Raw genomic sequence first — 14296 nt, forward strand, 5'->3', positions numbered from 1 at the left:
GATAGTATTTATATACCCTTTTGACAAAGAGAAGGACCGAAGAGAATGGTTAAATCAAATCGGTTCAAAGCTAACTAATACTCGAATAAAAATGAAATAAGTATGTCAAGAAAAAGTGTGTTAACTGGGTACATATTTTGATGACAGATACTTCCTTAGTGGGCCTTTAAAAAAAGTAAAGTACAATGCTTCGGATAATGTCATGCAATGTCATGTAATGTAATGCCTCTGATTTCTGAGCTAGAACAGTCTTGGAGTTCACAAGGTGATAGTCTTTCAAACGAAGTTCTTTCGAACTTCAGGTTCCTAATATTTCTGGTGAGATAATGAGAAACCGCTTAAGAAATATGAAAGAGAATGTAATTCCAAAAGCGATTCAACGTTTATTCGATGAAAATCGGTTTTGAAATGGCTAAGATATCCAAAAAATAGCATTCCTATAAAGAGTGGGACCAACCTTTTATTAGGATCGCTTTGTTTTACTTTGTTTTTGGATGTCTCAGCAATTCCAGTTTTGAATTCCCCTTAAAATGGTTTGCTTTGTGCTATTTCACAGGTGATTTCTTCGTATCACAAAAAAGTTCTCATCTCCGCCAATACTATACAATCCCTTTATGTGAAATATACTGTGGAACGATGAAAGAAGTTATTTTGTGATGTTGAAAGAATGTAAATGTCTTGAATCTTTAAAGTATTTTAATGAGCAATGAAATAAAGCTATATATGAGATAAACAGGCAAAAGTAGTAATGATGCTATATTAGTGCACGCTATTGAAGTAAATTTAATGGATTCAGTTTAGTGCTACAATAGTTTCCCCACACAATATTTGAATACAATATGTGTGGCAGAATCGTAGAATTGAATAAAATAATCAGGAATCTTTTGAAAATAATATTTTTTCCAAAAATGTAAAGTACATCGATGTTCCTTGATAGAGTTCTTTGCAATCAGGTTATATGTTCGTTTTCCGTTAACAACTGTAAGAATCGATCGTCATACCTAGGAAAGGGAAAACATATGAATTGATACATTATCATTTATATCCTGCGAGTCACCTTTTCTGAAATGAACAAAATTTTCCTATTTACATTCAAAGATAATTTGTTTGAATTTCAACACTGCGGTATTTGTAACAAGTTACGATTCAAATGATTAGTAAGGGTGTCTATATCACGGTTGGATGAAAACATGTACGTATCATCATCAAAAAGTTGAAATAAAATCAGAGATGAGAAGAATTTCCCTCCTGGACAGAAGACACTGTTCCACAGCAATGTTCACAATACGGTTACATGGTCGACTACTTGTATGTGAAAACGCTCGAATTTAACAATGATGATTTGACACTGTGGTCTGGTTTCAACAGAGTTATATTCATATGATAATGTTCTGTGTCACACTATAAATCGATGATTAACAATATGTTCACACTTTTAAAATGCTCGAATTATTTGTGGAGAGGTTTTGCAGTGTGTTCACATTGTGTTCACACATTGTGTTCACACATGTGTTTCTCACAGTGTGGGACACTGAGTAATTTCCAGTAGAGTTGTGATATCATTTAGGCCTATATTGAATTAATATTGAACAATAAAGGCCCAAAAAGAAGGAAGCTGGAGGCATTCCACACCTAATGCCGAGTATCGTAGCCTAATACACTTTGACTAAGTGAAACATGAAATGATTGGATATTCAAATCGTTAGTGTTCAAATTGAACAGGGTCATATATGAGGAAATTTCCATACAGTTCACCGTAAAGACAACATATCTTAAGTTCATCCCAATTTAGATATGCCTATTGTTAATTTATGGGAAGGGGGAACACGAAAATTATAAAAAAGTACAAATGCTCCTGGTCATTTTTGAAGCTGAACTTTTTATCATTCACTGCATCTTGTAGGAAGTCAGTTTGGCTGACTTTCTGTTCTCATAATCACTCGATCATCAAATGTACATCAAATGCTATTCGAAGGGGTGAGAAAGGGTACGCACGACCTTTTTTTTTTAATTGTTCGTGATGAAACCTTGGTTACTGGTTTATCCTTCAGAGACATCTGTCTAGCCGTTGATTAATTACCCTGACTTCAATATTACCTTGACTTCACCCGAATTGTCTATAGCAACGCCATACACATGGTGTGCATATATTACCTATGCATTAAACACTTAATCTAACTCGCCAATCACTGTGCATGAATGGTTTTGATCAGCCATAAATGGAATCACGCAAGTAGCAACGTCCGTGCTTCTATGTTGTGGAGCATGTGCAATAAAATCTTGTTGAAATATGCATTCTCTGTGTACTCTTAAATTTCAGATGGTCATGCTCGTTGTTATTACCTTGATTGGCTTTACAGGTAAGATGATGACAACATAGTTGCATAATATATATACTTTGTTAGATTGTCTATACCTTGCATGTATGTATATATATGTATATATATATATATATATATATATATATATATATATATATATATATATATATATATATATATATATATATATATATATGGTTCATAATATAGTGGTAAAGATGGGTTTTGATTATTATAATAAGGGGGATATGGGGCACAGAGCCAAATAAAGATCTACGTTGGTGAAGATTTGATGAGATGATGGTGATGATGATGATAAGGCTTATGTATATATCCTGATGTTTGTATTATTTCATCATATTTAACGCGGATTATTGTATCAATACCGTGAAAGAGGATTATACGACTGTTGTTATTGCAATGCAGAGATAGTATATGCATTGATTTCTTATTGATTGATCACCGGTAATATTTGATATTTTATGTGTGATATGAGTTGCAGTAATGTAAACTCTGATATTGTTGTTTTGTACCCATGTACATGTCTAAACCTGCCATTCGTTTTGAATGAAACGGTGGACCTGGTTCTTTTGTATACATATCATTCTCACACTTTGTTGAACTTGAATAAAGTCATAAATGATATATACATGTATATATATATATATATATATATGTATACGGTACATAGTATAACACACACACGCACACACACACACACACACATATATATATATATATATTATGTGTGTGTGTGTGTGTGTGTGTGCGTTTGTATATTTAAGTATTCCAGACTGAGCTTCTGCTTTCTCTGCAAGAAATCTATATATACATGTATACATAATATATTGAAAAGGGAGGGGCTGGTCTGAGGCAGTTGCGTCTGACCAGTGTGTTGAAATGTATCAAAATAGAAGAAATTAATTCACATTAAAATCTTGATTTTGACTTATTTCTTGAGCTGGAAAAACAAAACGTCATCGAAGAAATAACCAAGTTAGATGGGAATGCGATACGAAACATCTCTCTTTGAAATGTTTGAGAAAGTGTAATAAATACTTTATAATGTAACTACATGTTGACCTCTTAGTGCCATTTAGAGCTTCATTTCGCAGATAAATCGATAATGAATAGTCATAAGGAGGTGCAGATGGATAAAAGAGATAGGTATAGACAGACAGACAGAAAGATTAAGAAGTTGGAAGTCTCCAATATATAACTGACTGTTCAAATTCAACCTTATGACAGCTGCAACTCAAACACTGTCACCAGCCGGTGATTGTCAGCCTAATCTGCAGTGCCCACTCCAAACATACATGAACGCCGAGGGAGAATGGGTAACGATACGGGGTATCGCAAAGCCAGTGCTCGGACAAACCATGCTCTCTTTCAGCACATCCGTCATCGACTTAACTGCATTTAAGCAATATAAATGTCAAATCCCAGGTGAGGACATAGGTTCTTGCAGGTTAAGCCAATGTGACACCTGGCAACTGAAATGACGTGGCATGTTTAAGGAAAAATTACTGGAACTTCACACTATATAAATTTATAGACTTTTAGTAATCGAACAAAAAATATGTCCTTTCCATTTGTTGGTAAACTGTAAATACAAGCAATGCGAGCATGTTTTCTTCTCTTCATTAATATCATAATTTACTTTTTATTTAACTTTATGTCTTAGAAGTACGATCTGCTCTTGCAATGGGCATTTTGGGTTAGATTATCTGCCCACGTAAGTTCGGGTGCTGTTCATTATCCCAAAGGTTGGTTATTCCGAAGGCTCGTTAATCCGAAACACACAAATTCCTTATACATTGAGGTTCGTTAATCCGAAAATGAAAAAGAATTCGTTAATCCGAACATTTGTGGCGTTATTCCGAATGTTTGTTATTCCTGAGATTCGTAAATCCGAAAATGAAATTCGAATAAGGAACCTTCGGAATAACGAGCTGTAACCGTAAGTTCTTCTCCTGATAGGTTTTATCAGTTTTCTCTATTTCCTTCTCGTTTTCAACCCTGAGGTACAGTGAATTGTAAAAGTATGGTCATTACTTTTCTCTTCTGTTTTATTTTGTTTAAACAGGTAAGGCTGTTTTTCAGAGAGGCCGTGAATACAGTGTTACAACAACAACAACAGTAACAAAACAGTTAACAAATCAATCAATGCAAATTATCAATAAAACTAGCATAACATAACAAAATACATTGCGACACAAAAGAAACTAGATGCCAAGAATAAAGAAAGTATTGACATAACCACTAGCCACAAACGCTACAAAAGAGGGTGACACAAACAGGTTCACGTAAATTCAGACAAATTAACTTAAACATAATAGAAATCCACAAAAACAAACATAATCTACTTTTTTTTTCAAAAGCTTTCAAATTACTTATCATTCTTAGATATTCAGGGAGGTTTTTGAGTATCTTAATACTGGAATAAGACAATTATTGGAAATACTGTATACTTCTTTATTTTTAAGGACTATGAGAAGTAAATTATTATTATGAATATTGATATTCCTGACCAGACTTGGTGTCACGTGGGTTTACTCAAATAAGGATAACTTCGCACATGCCATGTACAGTTTCCTCTCAAGGTTTATTTCCAATAAAATCCGATTCACATACAAAGGGTTATTTGACCAGTCAATCCATTTCTATAACAAACTCGTCCGGTCAAATCTCTAAATTCCAAAAATTGACCCAATGTAAGAGTCAATGTCAAAATCTCACTTTTACTGTTTAAAACTGCATCAACCCCTTAGAAAATAAACGCATCAGTTGACACTGTCTTGACTTCAAACCATTCCACTCAGAGGTCACTGACCTAACCTCAACTATCCCCACTTAAGGAAATTCAAACTTAATTCACACTTTGACTTCCCTTGGCTTAAATTCCGTCTCATGTATACAGGTCATATGCAATGCTGTTTCTGTTAAACAAATAGGTTTGGCTTTACCTCTGGTCCACAGCAAGTCCTGAGCTAACTTGACTCTGTGTGACCTCTCTGATTCTGAGTCAATCCAAATTCACCAACATGTCCAGGTCCTAAACTCACCTGACATCCAAAACTATCTCTTCACGTTCACTATCTATATCGTGCCCACTCAACAGGGCTACCACAACTCAATTGACAGTCCTGAATTGACTTGTCCCGAAAATTTGCTCATTCTGGCTCAGAATCACTGCCACATCTTACTCCATAATCTCATTTAGGTCTTAAACCCAATCATCACACTTCAAGCCACATTCTCGATTGATTTACCTGAAACAGACTTGACCTGAATGCATTATGCATATCATAATTCAACTCAATAATAACCAGTGTTACATCTTGGAATTTTGGTACCGGTATTTCATACTTATAAACCACGTGAAAATTTCACAACAACCTGGGTCTCATATAATAGGTACAAATCAACTATATCTCGGTGTATTCGAGCGTAGCTTATCTCACTGCTAGTCTTTGAGAGTTTGTCAGACTTTTGCAAATACTCCTGCTCTCCAATGCGAATGTGTATCGAAGGTATACATCACCATGATCTGGCCTCTGTAAGTCCATGGACGTGTCCACTAGTCTCGCTAACTGACGATGTAACCACGCGACTCTCACTGCCAACGCGAGGTGGCTATCGCGATAACTCGTCTGACCTCACATGCACGTTGTCTCAGCAACATGGAGACTCTAGGCCATGCAGTCCCAGCTTAAGTGCATCACCCAAACTCCAGTCCAGTCCGTAGTGCGACACGGAAAGTTGTGTTCCGTCCTTAGTGCCATCTATAATAATGATAGTCATAATTCCAAACACGTTTCCTACCAAAGTGCCTTATAGTTTGGTCATTCACAATGAGATACACTTAGGTAAAATAAGCATTGCACTAATGGGCATTTAAAGTCCCCAGCAATGACATTCAGTTTAAAAACCCACAACAATACATCAAAATTTTATGACCAACCAATGAGGTTATTCCTACCTCGCATTTTCACATTTAGATCTGACATACGAAAGTGGACAGCAAAATTACACGTATTCTTCAATTCTACTAACATGAGGTTTGTCTAAAAATATCAAATACTTCATCTGACCTTGTCAATATGAGGTGAATACATGTACTTACTGAAAGGCTAAACTCCAGTCTTCTCAGTTTACTTTGTACTTACATACGTGCAGTTCACAACAGTCTTCACCTTTCATATACGACCTTTAATATTTGTCACTTGTACATTCACTTATAAATTCATTGTTTTTCACCTAGTCCATTGTCTCTAGTGAAGAACAAAGTCAAGATAAAACTCACCGATGGTGACCAAAATTTGCTCGAATACAGCTTACAAACTGCAAAACCAGCTCCAACTCTGCTGGCAGGTTAGCAGCCTTCCTCAACCCTGTGCAGTAGTTTACAGCTGCTTAAATCAAACTTCTCAGACCAATTACTGCATGTTGCAAAGTAGACTGTACCGTGTGACAGCTCTGAGGAACTCTGTCCACTCAACATGGCAGCTAGGGTGTGTCTGACTCCTTCTAATACACTCCTCTACCAAGATACAACCAAATGGCCAACCTAAAACCAGCCAGAACCAGTTCTCAATACACCTGTATTACCAAGTCTCTATACTGTGTAGTGTGGACTTCACTACACTGACATACAGATTTCAATCATTATCATGTTAATTAGTTTCACCATCAATGGCACTTGAGCATGTTCACCATCAATGGCACTACTCATACACAATACAGGTGTTTACTCCTGGTTGCAATCCAATAAACATGTGTTTGACATACTAGTCTCATCAACTTATTAAAAATAAGCAAAACAGAGCAGTGTGGATTTCAAAATTGTCACTTTCACTGTGACACTTGGCATCTCTGTAAGATGTTGAACAATAAAGAAATACGGCAAAAACACACAACACGAAAGCAGAAAACAAACACAAGAACAAACATAAAAACCGGAACAACCTGCATCAAATGCGGGAAAATAAACAAACAAACAAACCAAAAAAGTTTGCATCATTATTGTGACGTATAGGTGTTTTGACGTTAACATTTTACTTACATACAGATTGTGCCTCGGCACCCTGTAAGAACGCTGGCATATGTGAAGAACTCCCATCAGGCTTTGCGTGTGTCTGCAATTCCACGTTCACCGGAAGGCTGTGTGAAACCTACCTTCTAGAAGAGCCAAATAGTAAATGACGCTTTTACAACTAATACGGATTATAAGATCCTTTATGATAATCATAAAAGATCTTATAATTCTGTTATTCCTATAAAACGATGGATCAAAGTGTGTGTGTTTTACCACCATTTTCAAGTTTACTTTACATTATGACTATGAGGAACAAATGCTTTTTTTGTGTTATGGGACTAAAAATTTGCTCCTGTGATAAATAAAAAGTTTTCTTTTAATTTCTCACACTTGTTTACTTTGAATCAATTCAATAATGTATGTGATATTTGCATTTTTTATATTTCAAGCTCATAAGGAAGTTTCACCCAAGATGAGAGGGCATCTCGACAAAACAGTGTCTGATCAACCCTGTTTAATACCCATCTGTGGCTTTAAAGGGGATGGCTAGTAACTGATCAGTGGGAATCAGTGGGAATGCTGGGGATGATTGTTCCAATCCTTTTAAGAGTACATTATAATTATGTCTATTGTTGTGTGAAAATTATTTGCTTCAGAATGGTCTCATATTTAAGTAGTGTCAGGTGAATGTTTCCCGATCACTGTACAGGCATGATGCTATTTAAACCTGGAAACATTAAATTGCACATTACCTGATTATGAGAGCATTCCGAAGCAAATAATTTTCACACAACAATACATATATAATGTATTCTTAAATGAATCCCACAAGGATTGGAACAATCATCCCCAGCATTCCCACTGGTTCTCACTTATCAGTTACTAGCCATCCCCCTTCACGGACAAGAAGAATTACTAATGATAAAACGTGCTATTTCATATCTGTCTTGTTTATTGAACAACAATTAGTGCAGTAAAATATTTTGCTGAGTACAAATAAGAAGTAAGTATTATATTTTATGTCATTAGAAATCATTAATAACACAGTAGTTTTCTTTCAAGCAGAGATGATATCGGGCACTGTTTTGGGAGTTCATTACATTTACCAAATTTACGATTTCGACCAATTCAGTGCGTAGTTTTTGTACCCATGTATTGGTTATGCATTCTAATTTGCCTTTATCATGTTTTAGTCGCTTTATTGGTGCCTGCTTTTTAATGCATGCATCTTTATCATTCACACTCACTCTCACATAAAGATGACGTTGAATGTTTCACCGACTTTCTGAGGGCGGTGGACTACAGGGGTACTGTAAACAAGACTAGAAACGGCACGACTTGTCAGAAATGGACATCGCAAACGCCGCACAATCACCAGCAATTACAAGCACACCCTACCAAGGGACTGGGCGACCACAACTTTTGCCGAAATCCTGACGGGGGTAATTGGGCGTGGTGTTACACCACTGACCCATTGGTGAATTACGAGTACTGCGAAATTGGCAGCGCCCAGCCTACATGCGGCTTAATAAACCGTACGTGTTGAGGGTGTTAATGAAAGAAAATGTCTTTAGTGAAAGCGTTCACTTGATATTAAGTCCTTAAAGTGCAGATCCTCACTAGACTATCAGATAAGGGAAATGTATTGGAAGAAGAAAAAGATGACGGGATGTCATGCGTTATGTTATTCGAACTTGATCATTTCGAATTTTGCATCATTTTGTATCGTCAATCTGATATGTAAAAGAGAAATTTTACTGAACATCTACATGCAGGTTATCAGGCATGGTAATAGCGAACAACATTACTATACGAATACAACATTTGAAACTTCCCATGTCTTCATTGATTATGAAAAAACGCGTAGATAAGTTGTTCTTGCTCACTTCTTCTTCGTCTCTTTTCCTTGTTGATTTTCTCTTTACACTTTCTTTACTTTTCTATGGAAAAGTTTAGAATAATTTAACTAATATTCTTGTACTTCGAAAATATTCTTTTTTCCGTTTTCCTTTCTCAACTTGCTGTATCTGGATTTTCAAACAATTTAATGAGTGCAAATAATTATTTAGTATTTCATTTGACACCGTCGTAATGTCATTAATAAACCTACATTAGACTGATAGATTTCTTGTCACGCCAAAAGGGGCATGGGTCCTGTTTTTCATTCATTATATTTTTCGAAGTTACAAATTCGATCAAATCAGGGCATTATTTGTATCCATCTATTCGTTATCGAATCTATATTCCTATCTATCATTTACTCTCTTTATTCATTTTATTCATTTCATTTATTATTGGTTCATGTTTTCTTAAAAAAATACGAAGTAGGCACATTCAGTTTGCTAACTGCTTTCCAATGCCGCCCTGTATATACACAAAATATAAAATTACAATACATTTATAGTAACATGACTCACACAATCAATGATCAATGACCAATGACATAAACAAACAAAAGGAATAAACTTAAAAACATTTATGTATATACTGTATACTGAATGCATTAAAGGTTATATACGGCCTTAGCAATTTGGAATTTTGGAAAAAGGGAGAGTATATAGCCATTAAAAAATGTCTAATGGGTGTGACAATGAGAAACAAAAATACAACTGTATAGAACTTGTTGGATTCACAGGAGAAAAAGAAGATTAAAGCTTTAACAATTCGTTGCTTCATGTATTAATTCTATGTCTGTTCCCTCTGTCAAATAAAGAGGGTGTTGAATGCTTTACCGACTACCTGTGGGCGGCGGACTACAGGGGCACTGTTAACAGGACTGTAAATGACAGGACTTGTCAGAAGTGGACATCGCAAACGCCGGTTACGCACACGATGTTACAAGATCACCCTACCAAGGGACTAGGCGACCACAACTTTTGCCGAAATCCTGACGGGGGTGACTGGGCGTGGTGTTACACCACTGACCCGTCGGTGCGTTATGAGTACTGCGACATTGGCAGCGCCCAGCCTACTTGCGGCTTTATAAACCGTACGTGTTAAGGATTTTGATAAAGAAAGAAACTTGCCTTTAGTGAAATCGTCCACTTGATATTATAATCTTATTCCTTAAAGTTTAGATCTTCTTTAGATTATCAGATAAGAGAAATGTATTGGAAGAAGAAAAAGAGGATGGGATGTCGAAGAAGAAACAGAATACGAAAAAAAAATGATACTTCTTCAGTTCTTCTTGTCATATTGGTCCCTGCCTGTGTTTTTTTTTCCTTCTTTTTTTCCCTTTCACTTCTGTAATGATTACGGAAAATAAAACGCCATGATGATAATAATGATGATTGAAATAATAATAATAATAATGATAATAAAATAATGATAATGACAATAATGATAATAAATATATTAGTATTATCGTTATTATTGTTATTATTGTTATTATCATTATTGCTTCACCATTGATTAGCAGTTGCATTACTAGCGAAGATACTACTCCATACTAACTAATGATGGGGAATCTCTCATGGAAAGTGTGTCACAGAATATTGTTTTTCCTTATGTTATTGGAACTTGATCATTTCGAATTCACAGTATTCATATTGTCGATTTAAAAAAGAAAATGTTACTGAAGATCTACATGCAGGTCATCAAGAATTTTTTCCGTGGTAATAACGTAACGAACACAACACTTGAAACTTCTCATATCTATATCGCTTATGAAACACCGCGTAGATAAGTCGTTTTTGCTCACTTCTCTTTCATCTCTTCTTTTCATTGATGATTTTCCCTTGAGACAATGATCTAATTTTATATTGTATACTATATACTGACTACATTAAAGGTTATATAAGGCCTTAGCAATTTGGAAATTTGGAAAAGGGGAGAGTATATAACCATAGACAAAAAAAAAAAAAAATGTCTGATGGGTGTGACAATGAAAAAGAAAAATTCAAATGTAGATCTTGTTGGATTCATGGCAGAAAAAGAAAATTAAAGCTTTAAAAATTCGTTGCCTCATGTATCAATTTTATGTACATTTCCTCTTTCACATAAAGACGGCATTGAATGTTTCAACGACTACCTGGACTACGATGGACTACAGGGGCTTTGCTAACAAGACTGTAAATGGCAGGACTTGTCAGAAGTGGACATCGCAAACACCGTATCCCCACACGCTATTACAAGATTACCCTAACATTGGACTGGGCGACCACAACTTTTGCCGAAATCCTGCCGAGGGGGATTGGGCGTGGTGTTACACAACTGACCCGTCGATGCGTTATGAGTACTGCGACATTGGCAGAGCCCAGCCCACTTGCGGCTGATAGACCAATCATTTTGATGGCAACGTTGAAAAAGAAACCTGGCTTCACTGAATGCACCCACGTTATAAGTCTTTGAGGATCAGGTCTTCATTAGACTGGATAAAAAACAAGAAAAAGACGAATGAAGAAAAAAAAAGGAGAAAGATCTTATCACCTCATTTCGTATCTTGGCTGTCCTGGCCGCCCTTTGCTTTCTCCCCCTTTATTTCTATAATGATTACACTAAAAGATGCAATCATTTTTTTTTTTTTTTTGTTGGCTACATGTTGCTTTGCACACGTAGATATTCTCAAGAGTTACCATTGTTGTTTAATCGACACTAAATATGTATTCTGTACTCTGTTTGCTTACTATGAATTCAAGTTCCTACTGTATTTGGGGAACAGAAAAAGAAATACATGTATATACATCATTTTATAGTCAGTGCACTATCATAACCCCTGACTGAATCACTTCATAACGTGTTTCATTAGATTAAAAGAATATTCAATAGTTTAATTTATTTCTATATGAAAAGAACGAAACATATTAAAATTAGCGTACTATAAGTTTCACAAAAAAATCGAACGTAAAAAAAACCCGATATTAAATGTTAAGTGAAAATGTTGTTTAATCATGTTTTCTATAGGTACAGGATGTTTATACATATACGTATATATATAAATTATACACTTTATAAATTTTTCCCAAGATGCGCTTAAGACATCATCTCATAACTCTACCATTTAGATTTGTACACAATAAGAGATGTAAATTATTTAGTCGATTACTAAGCTATTGCCGCCTCTTGTTATTTATTATCTCGTAAAATTATTACTTGTTGCTGCCAAATACAATTCTCTTCAGGATTTTATGTCAACACCACGAATTTATAGATTTATGCATAGTTTAATGGGACGCATTTATTGTACCTTTTTAATGACGTCATTGTCTCTATCAATTTGACTACGCGGTTGCGGTTGCTATTATAGTGCTTTGGGTGATACTGGCTCCTGAAGGGATGTTAAAGTTACAAAAAGAATGCATTTTTGAACTCTTACACAAGGGTTTCTATAGTACGTCTACTCTGAAGAATCTACCAATGACGAACGACATCAGACCTATACCCAAGAAATTTAGGAAATGCTCGAGTTAAAGAAGCGACATTCTAATATCATTTTATCACAATTTTGTAAATGCAAATGACACAGAAATACATTAAGTGAACTGTACACCAACAGGATCAGTGAAGTGAAAATGCACTTCTCAAAAATAAGAACAAAAAAAAACCCTCTACTTGTATAATATCAATAGACTACTCGATTAGGTAATTACGAGGCAAACCATGTCTGTAATAGTGAAACCATAGATCATATCATTTTGTATCAGTTATTGATGTGAATTAAACTGCATAATAATGTCATCACTCAAGAGTTTCCTTCTGCTGTGTACTTACAATATTAGTCAGTTAACTTATACCGCTTTCAGTAACTCATGTATTTTTGGCTCGCTCCTGGTGCGAGCTAAATTAGCATGCGCCAAGTATCAAAAATTGCGTCCAGTAACTATAGCAGAGCCGCGCTACATTTTACAATGATCCATTCATAAACTCAGTCAAGTAAGGGATAACTGCCATGGTAACTGAACACCTCATGGACAGAGCGGAAGAGCATTTTCGCGCGATATTTGATGTGCGTGCCGCGCGCTTATGAGCTGAGCAGGGTAAGCTGTGACCTTTGGCCGTGAAAGGAATTTTGGCCCGCGCCTGGTGCTAGCTGCAGCAGCGCCAAAATAGTCCGCACCTGGCACGGGTCACTTTGGCCCCCACCCATTCATAAACTCAAAATTTTCGTCTTGGTCCGCTCCTGGTCCGCTCCTGGTCCGAGCCAAGAGGGTTACTGAAAGGGGTATAACACCTACTATACATACTCTTTCTGCATAAAGTCAGCATCGATAACTTGTAAGATATCATTCAATATTCTACATCTGAAGATAAGCGAATTTCACGTATAGACTTATTGATATACTATGTTAGGTAACATCATAGTTATGATGATATTAACAGTGGGATGAAAATTATATGTACCTATGCACGTATCTATTTACAACTGTAACGTATACATTTTGTGTAAGCTTGCATGATTTCATTTGTGTAATGTATTTTTAGTTGTGTGCCAGTGAAATACAAAATTCTGTTTAAAAAGAATAGACAATTAACACTCATATCACGTGACGCATCATTCATTGCATGATCTGATAATCTTCAATAGCCGTTTCTCCTTATGGCCGATTCTGATGGTACATCTATCGAATATTTAATCCATTTGTTAAAGTCAGCTGAATTACTTAATACTTTGTGACGAGTTTGCTGTTAATCTGTTTATCGAAATAAACTTAAGCGTTAACTGACATTTTACCTAAAGATTCATTGATTCGTTACGATTGGCATTACACCCATACATGTCTGAACTGCTAACTGTATTTATGTGTGTGTGTGTGTGTGTGTGTGTGTGTGTGTGTGTGTGTGTGTGTTGTGTGTGTGTTGTCGTTGTTCATCCTTCTTTTCGGCCGCATCATATAAGCGGTATGCTTGAAAAGAATATTAACTGGTGTCAAAATAGTGTGATTAAAGTGGGAAGGAGATATCCTTTTTGCTCACGATACGTACCTAGATCCATGGTGTC

General features: G+C 35.8%; 1 protein-coding gene across 1 annotated transcript in view; it reads left to right on the top strand.

Annotated features, from left to right (window-relative positions):
• LOC139738961 (plasminogen-like) overlaps window positions 1-11633 on the top strand; it is a 13336-nt gene extending 1703 nt beyond the window's left edge. Inside the window, exons 2-5 of the mRNA XM_071649579.1 lie at window positions 2321-2360; window positions 8619-8801; window positions 10073-10290; window positions 11364-11633. Of these exons, the coding sequence (XP_071505680.1) occupies window positions 2321-2360; window positions 8619-8801; window positions 10073-10290; window positions 11364-11633 (711 nt within the window). The remainder of the gene's footprint in view (window positions 1-2320; window positions 2361-8618; window positions 8802-10072; window positions 10291-11363) is intronic.
• The last annotated feature ends 2663 nt before the right edge of the window (window positions 11634-14296 follow it).

Source organism: Diadema antillarum, unplaced genomic scaffold, assembly GCF_040938485.1.
Source record: "Diadema antillarum isolate AM-2024a unplaced genomic scaffold, OU_Dant_1.0 seq00000776_RagTag, whole genome shotgun sequence".
Taxonomy (NCBI): Eukaryota; Metazoa; Echinodermata; class Echinoidea; order Diadematoida; family Diadematidae; genus Diadema; species Diadema antillarum.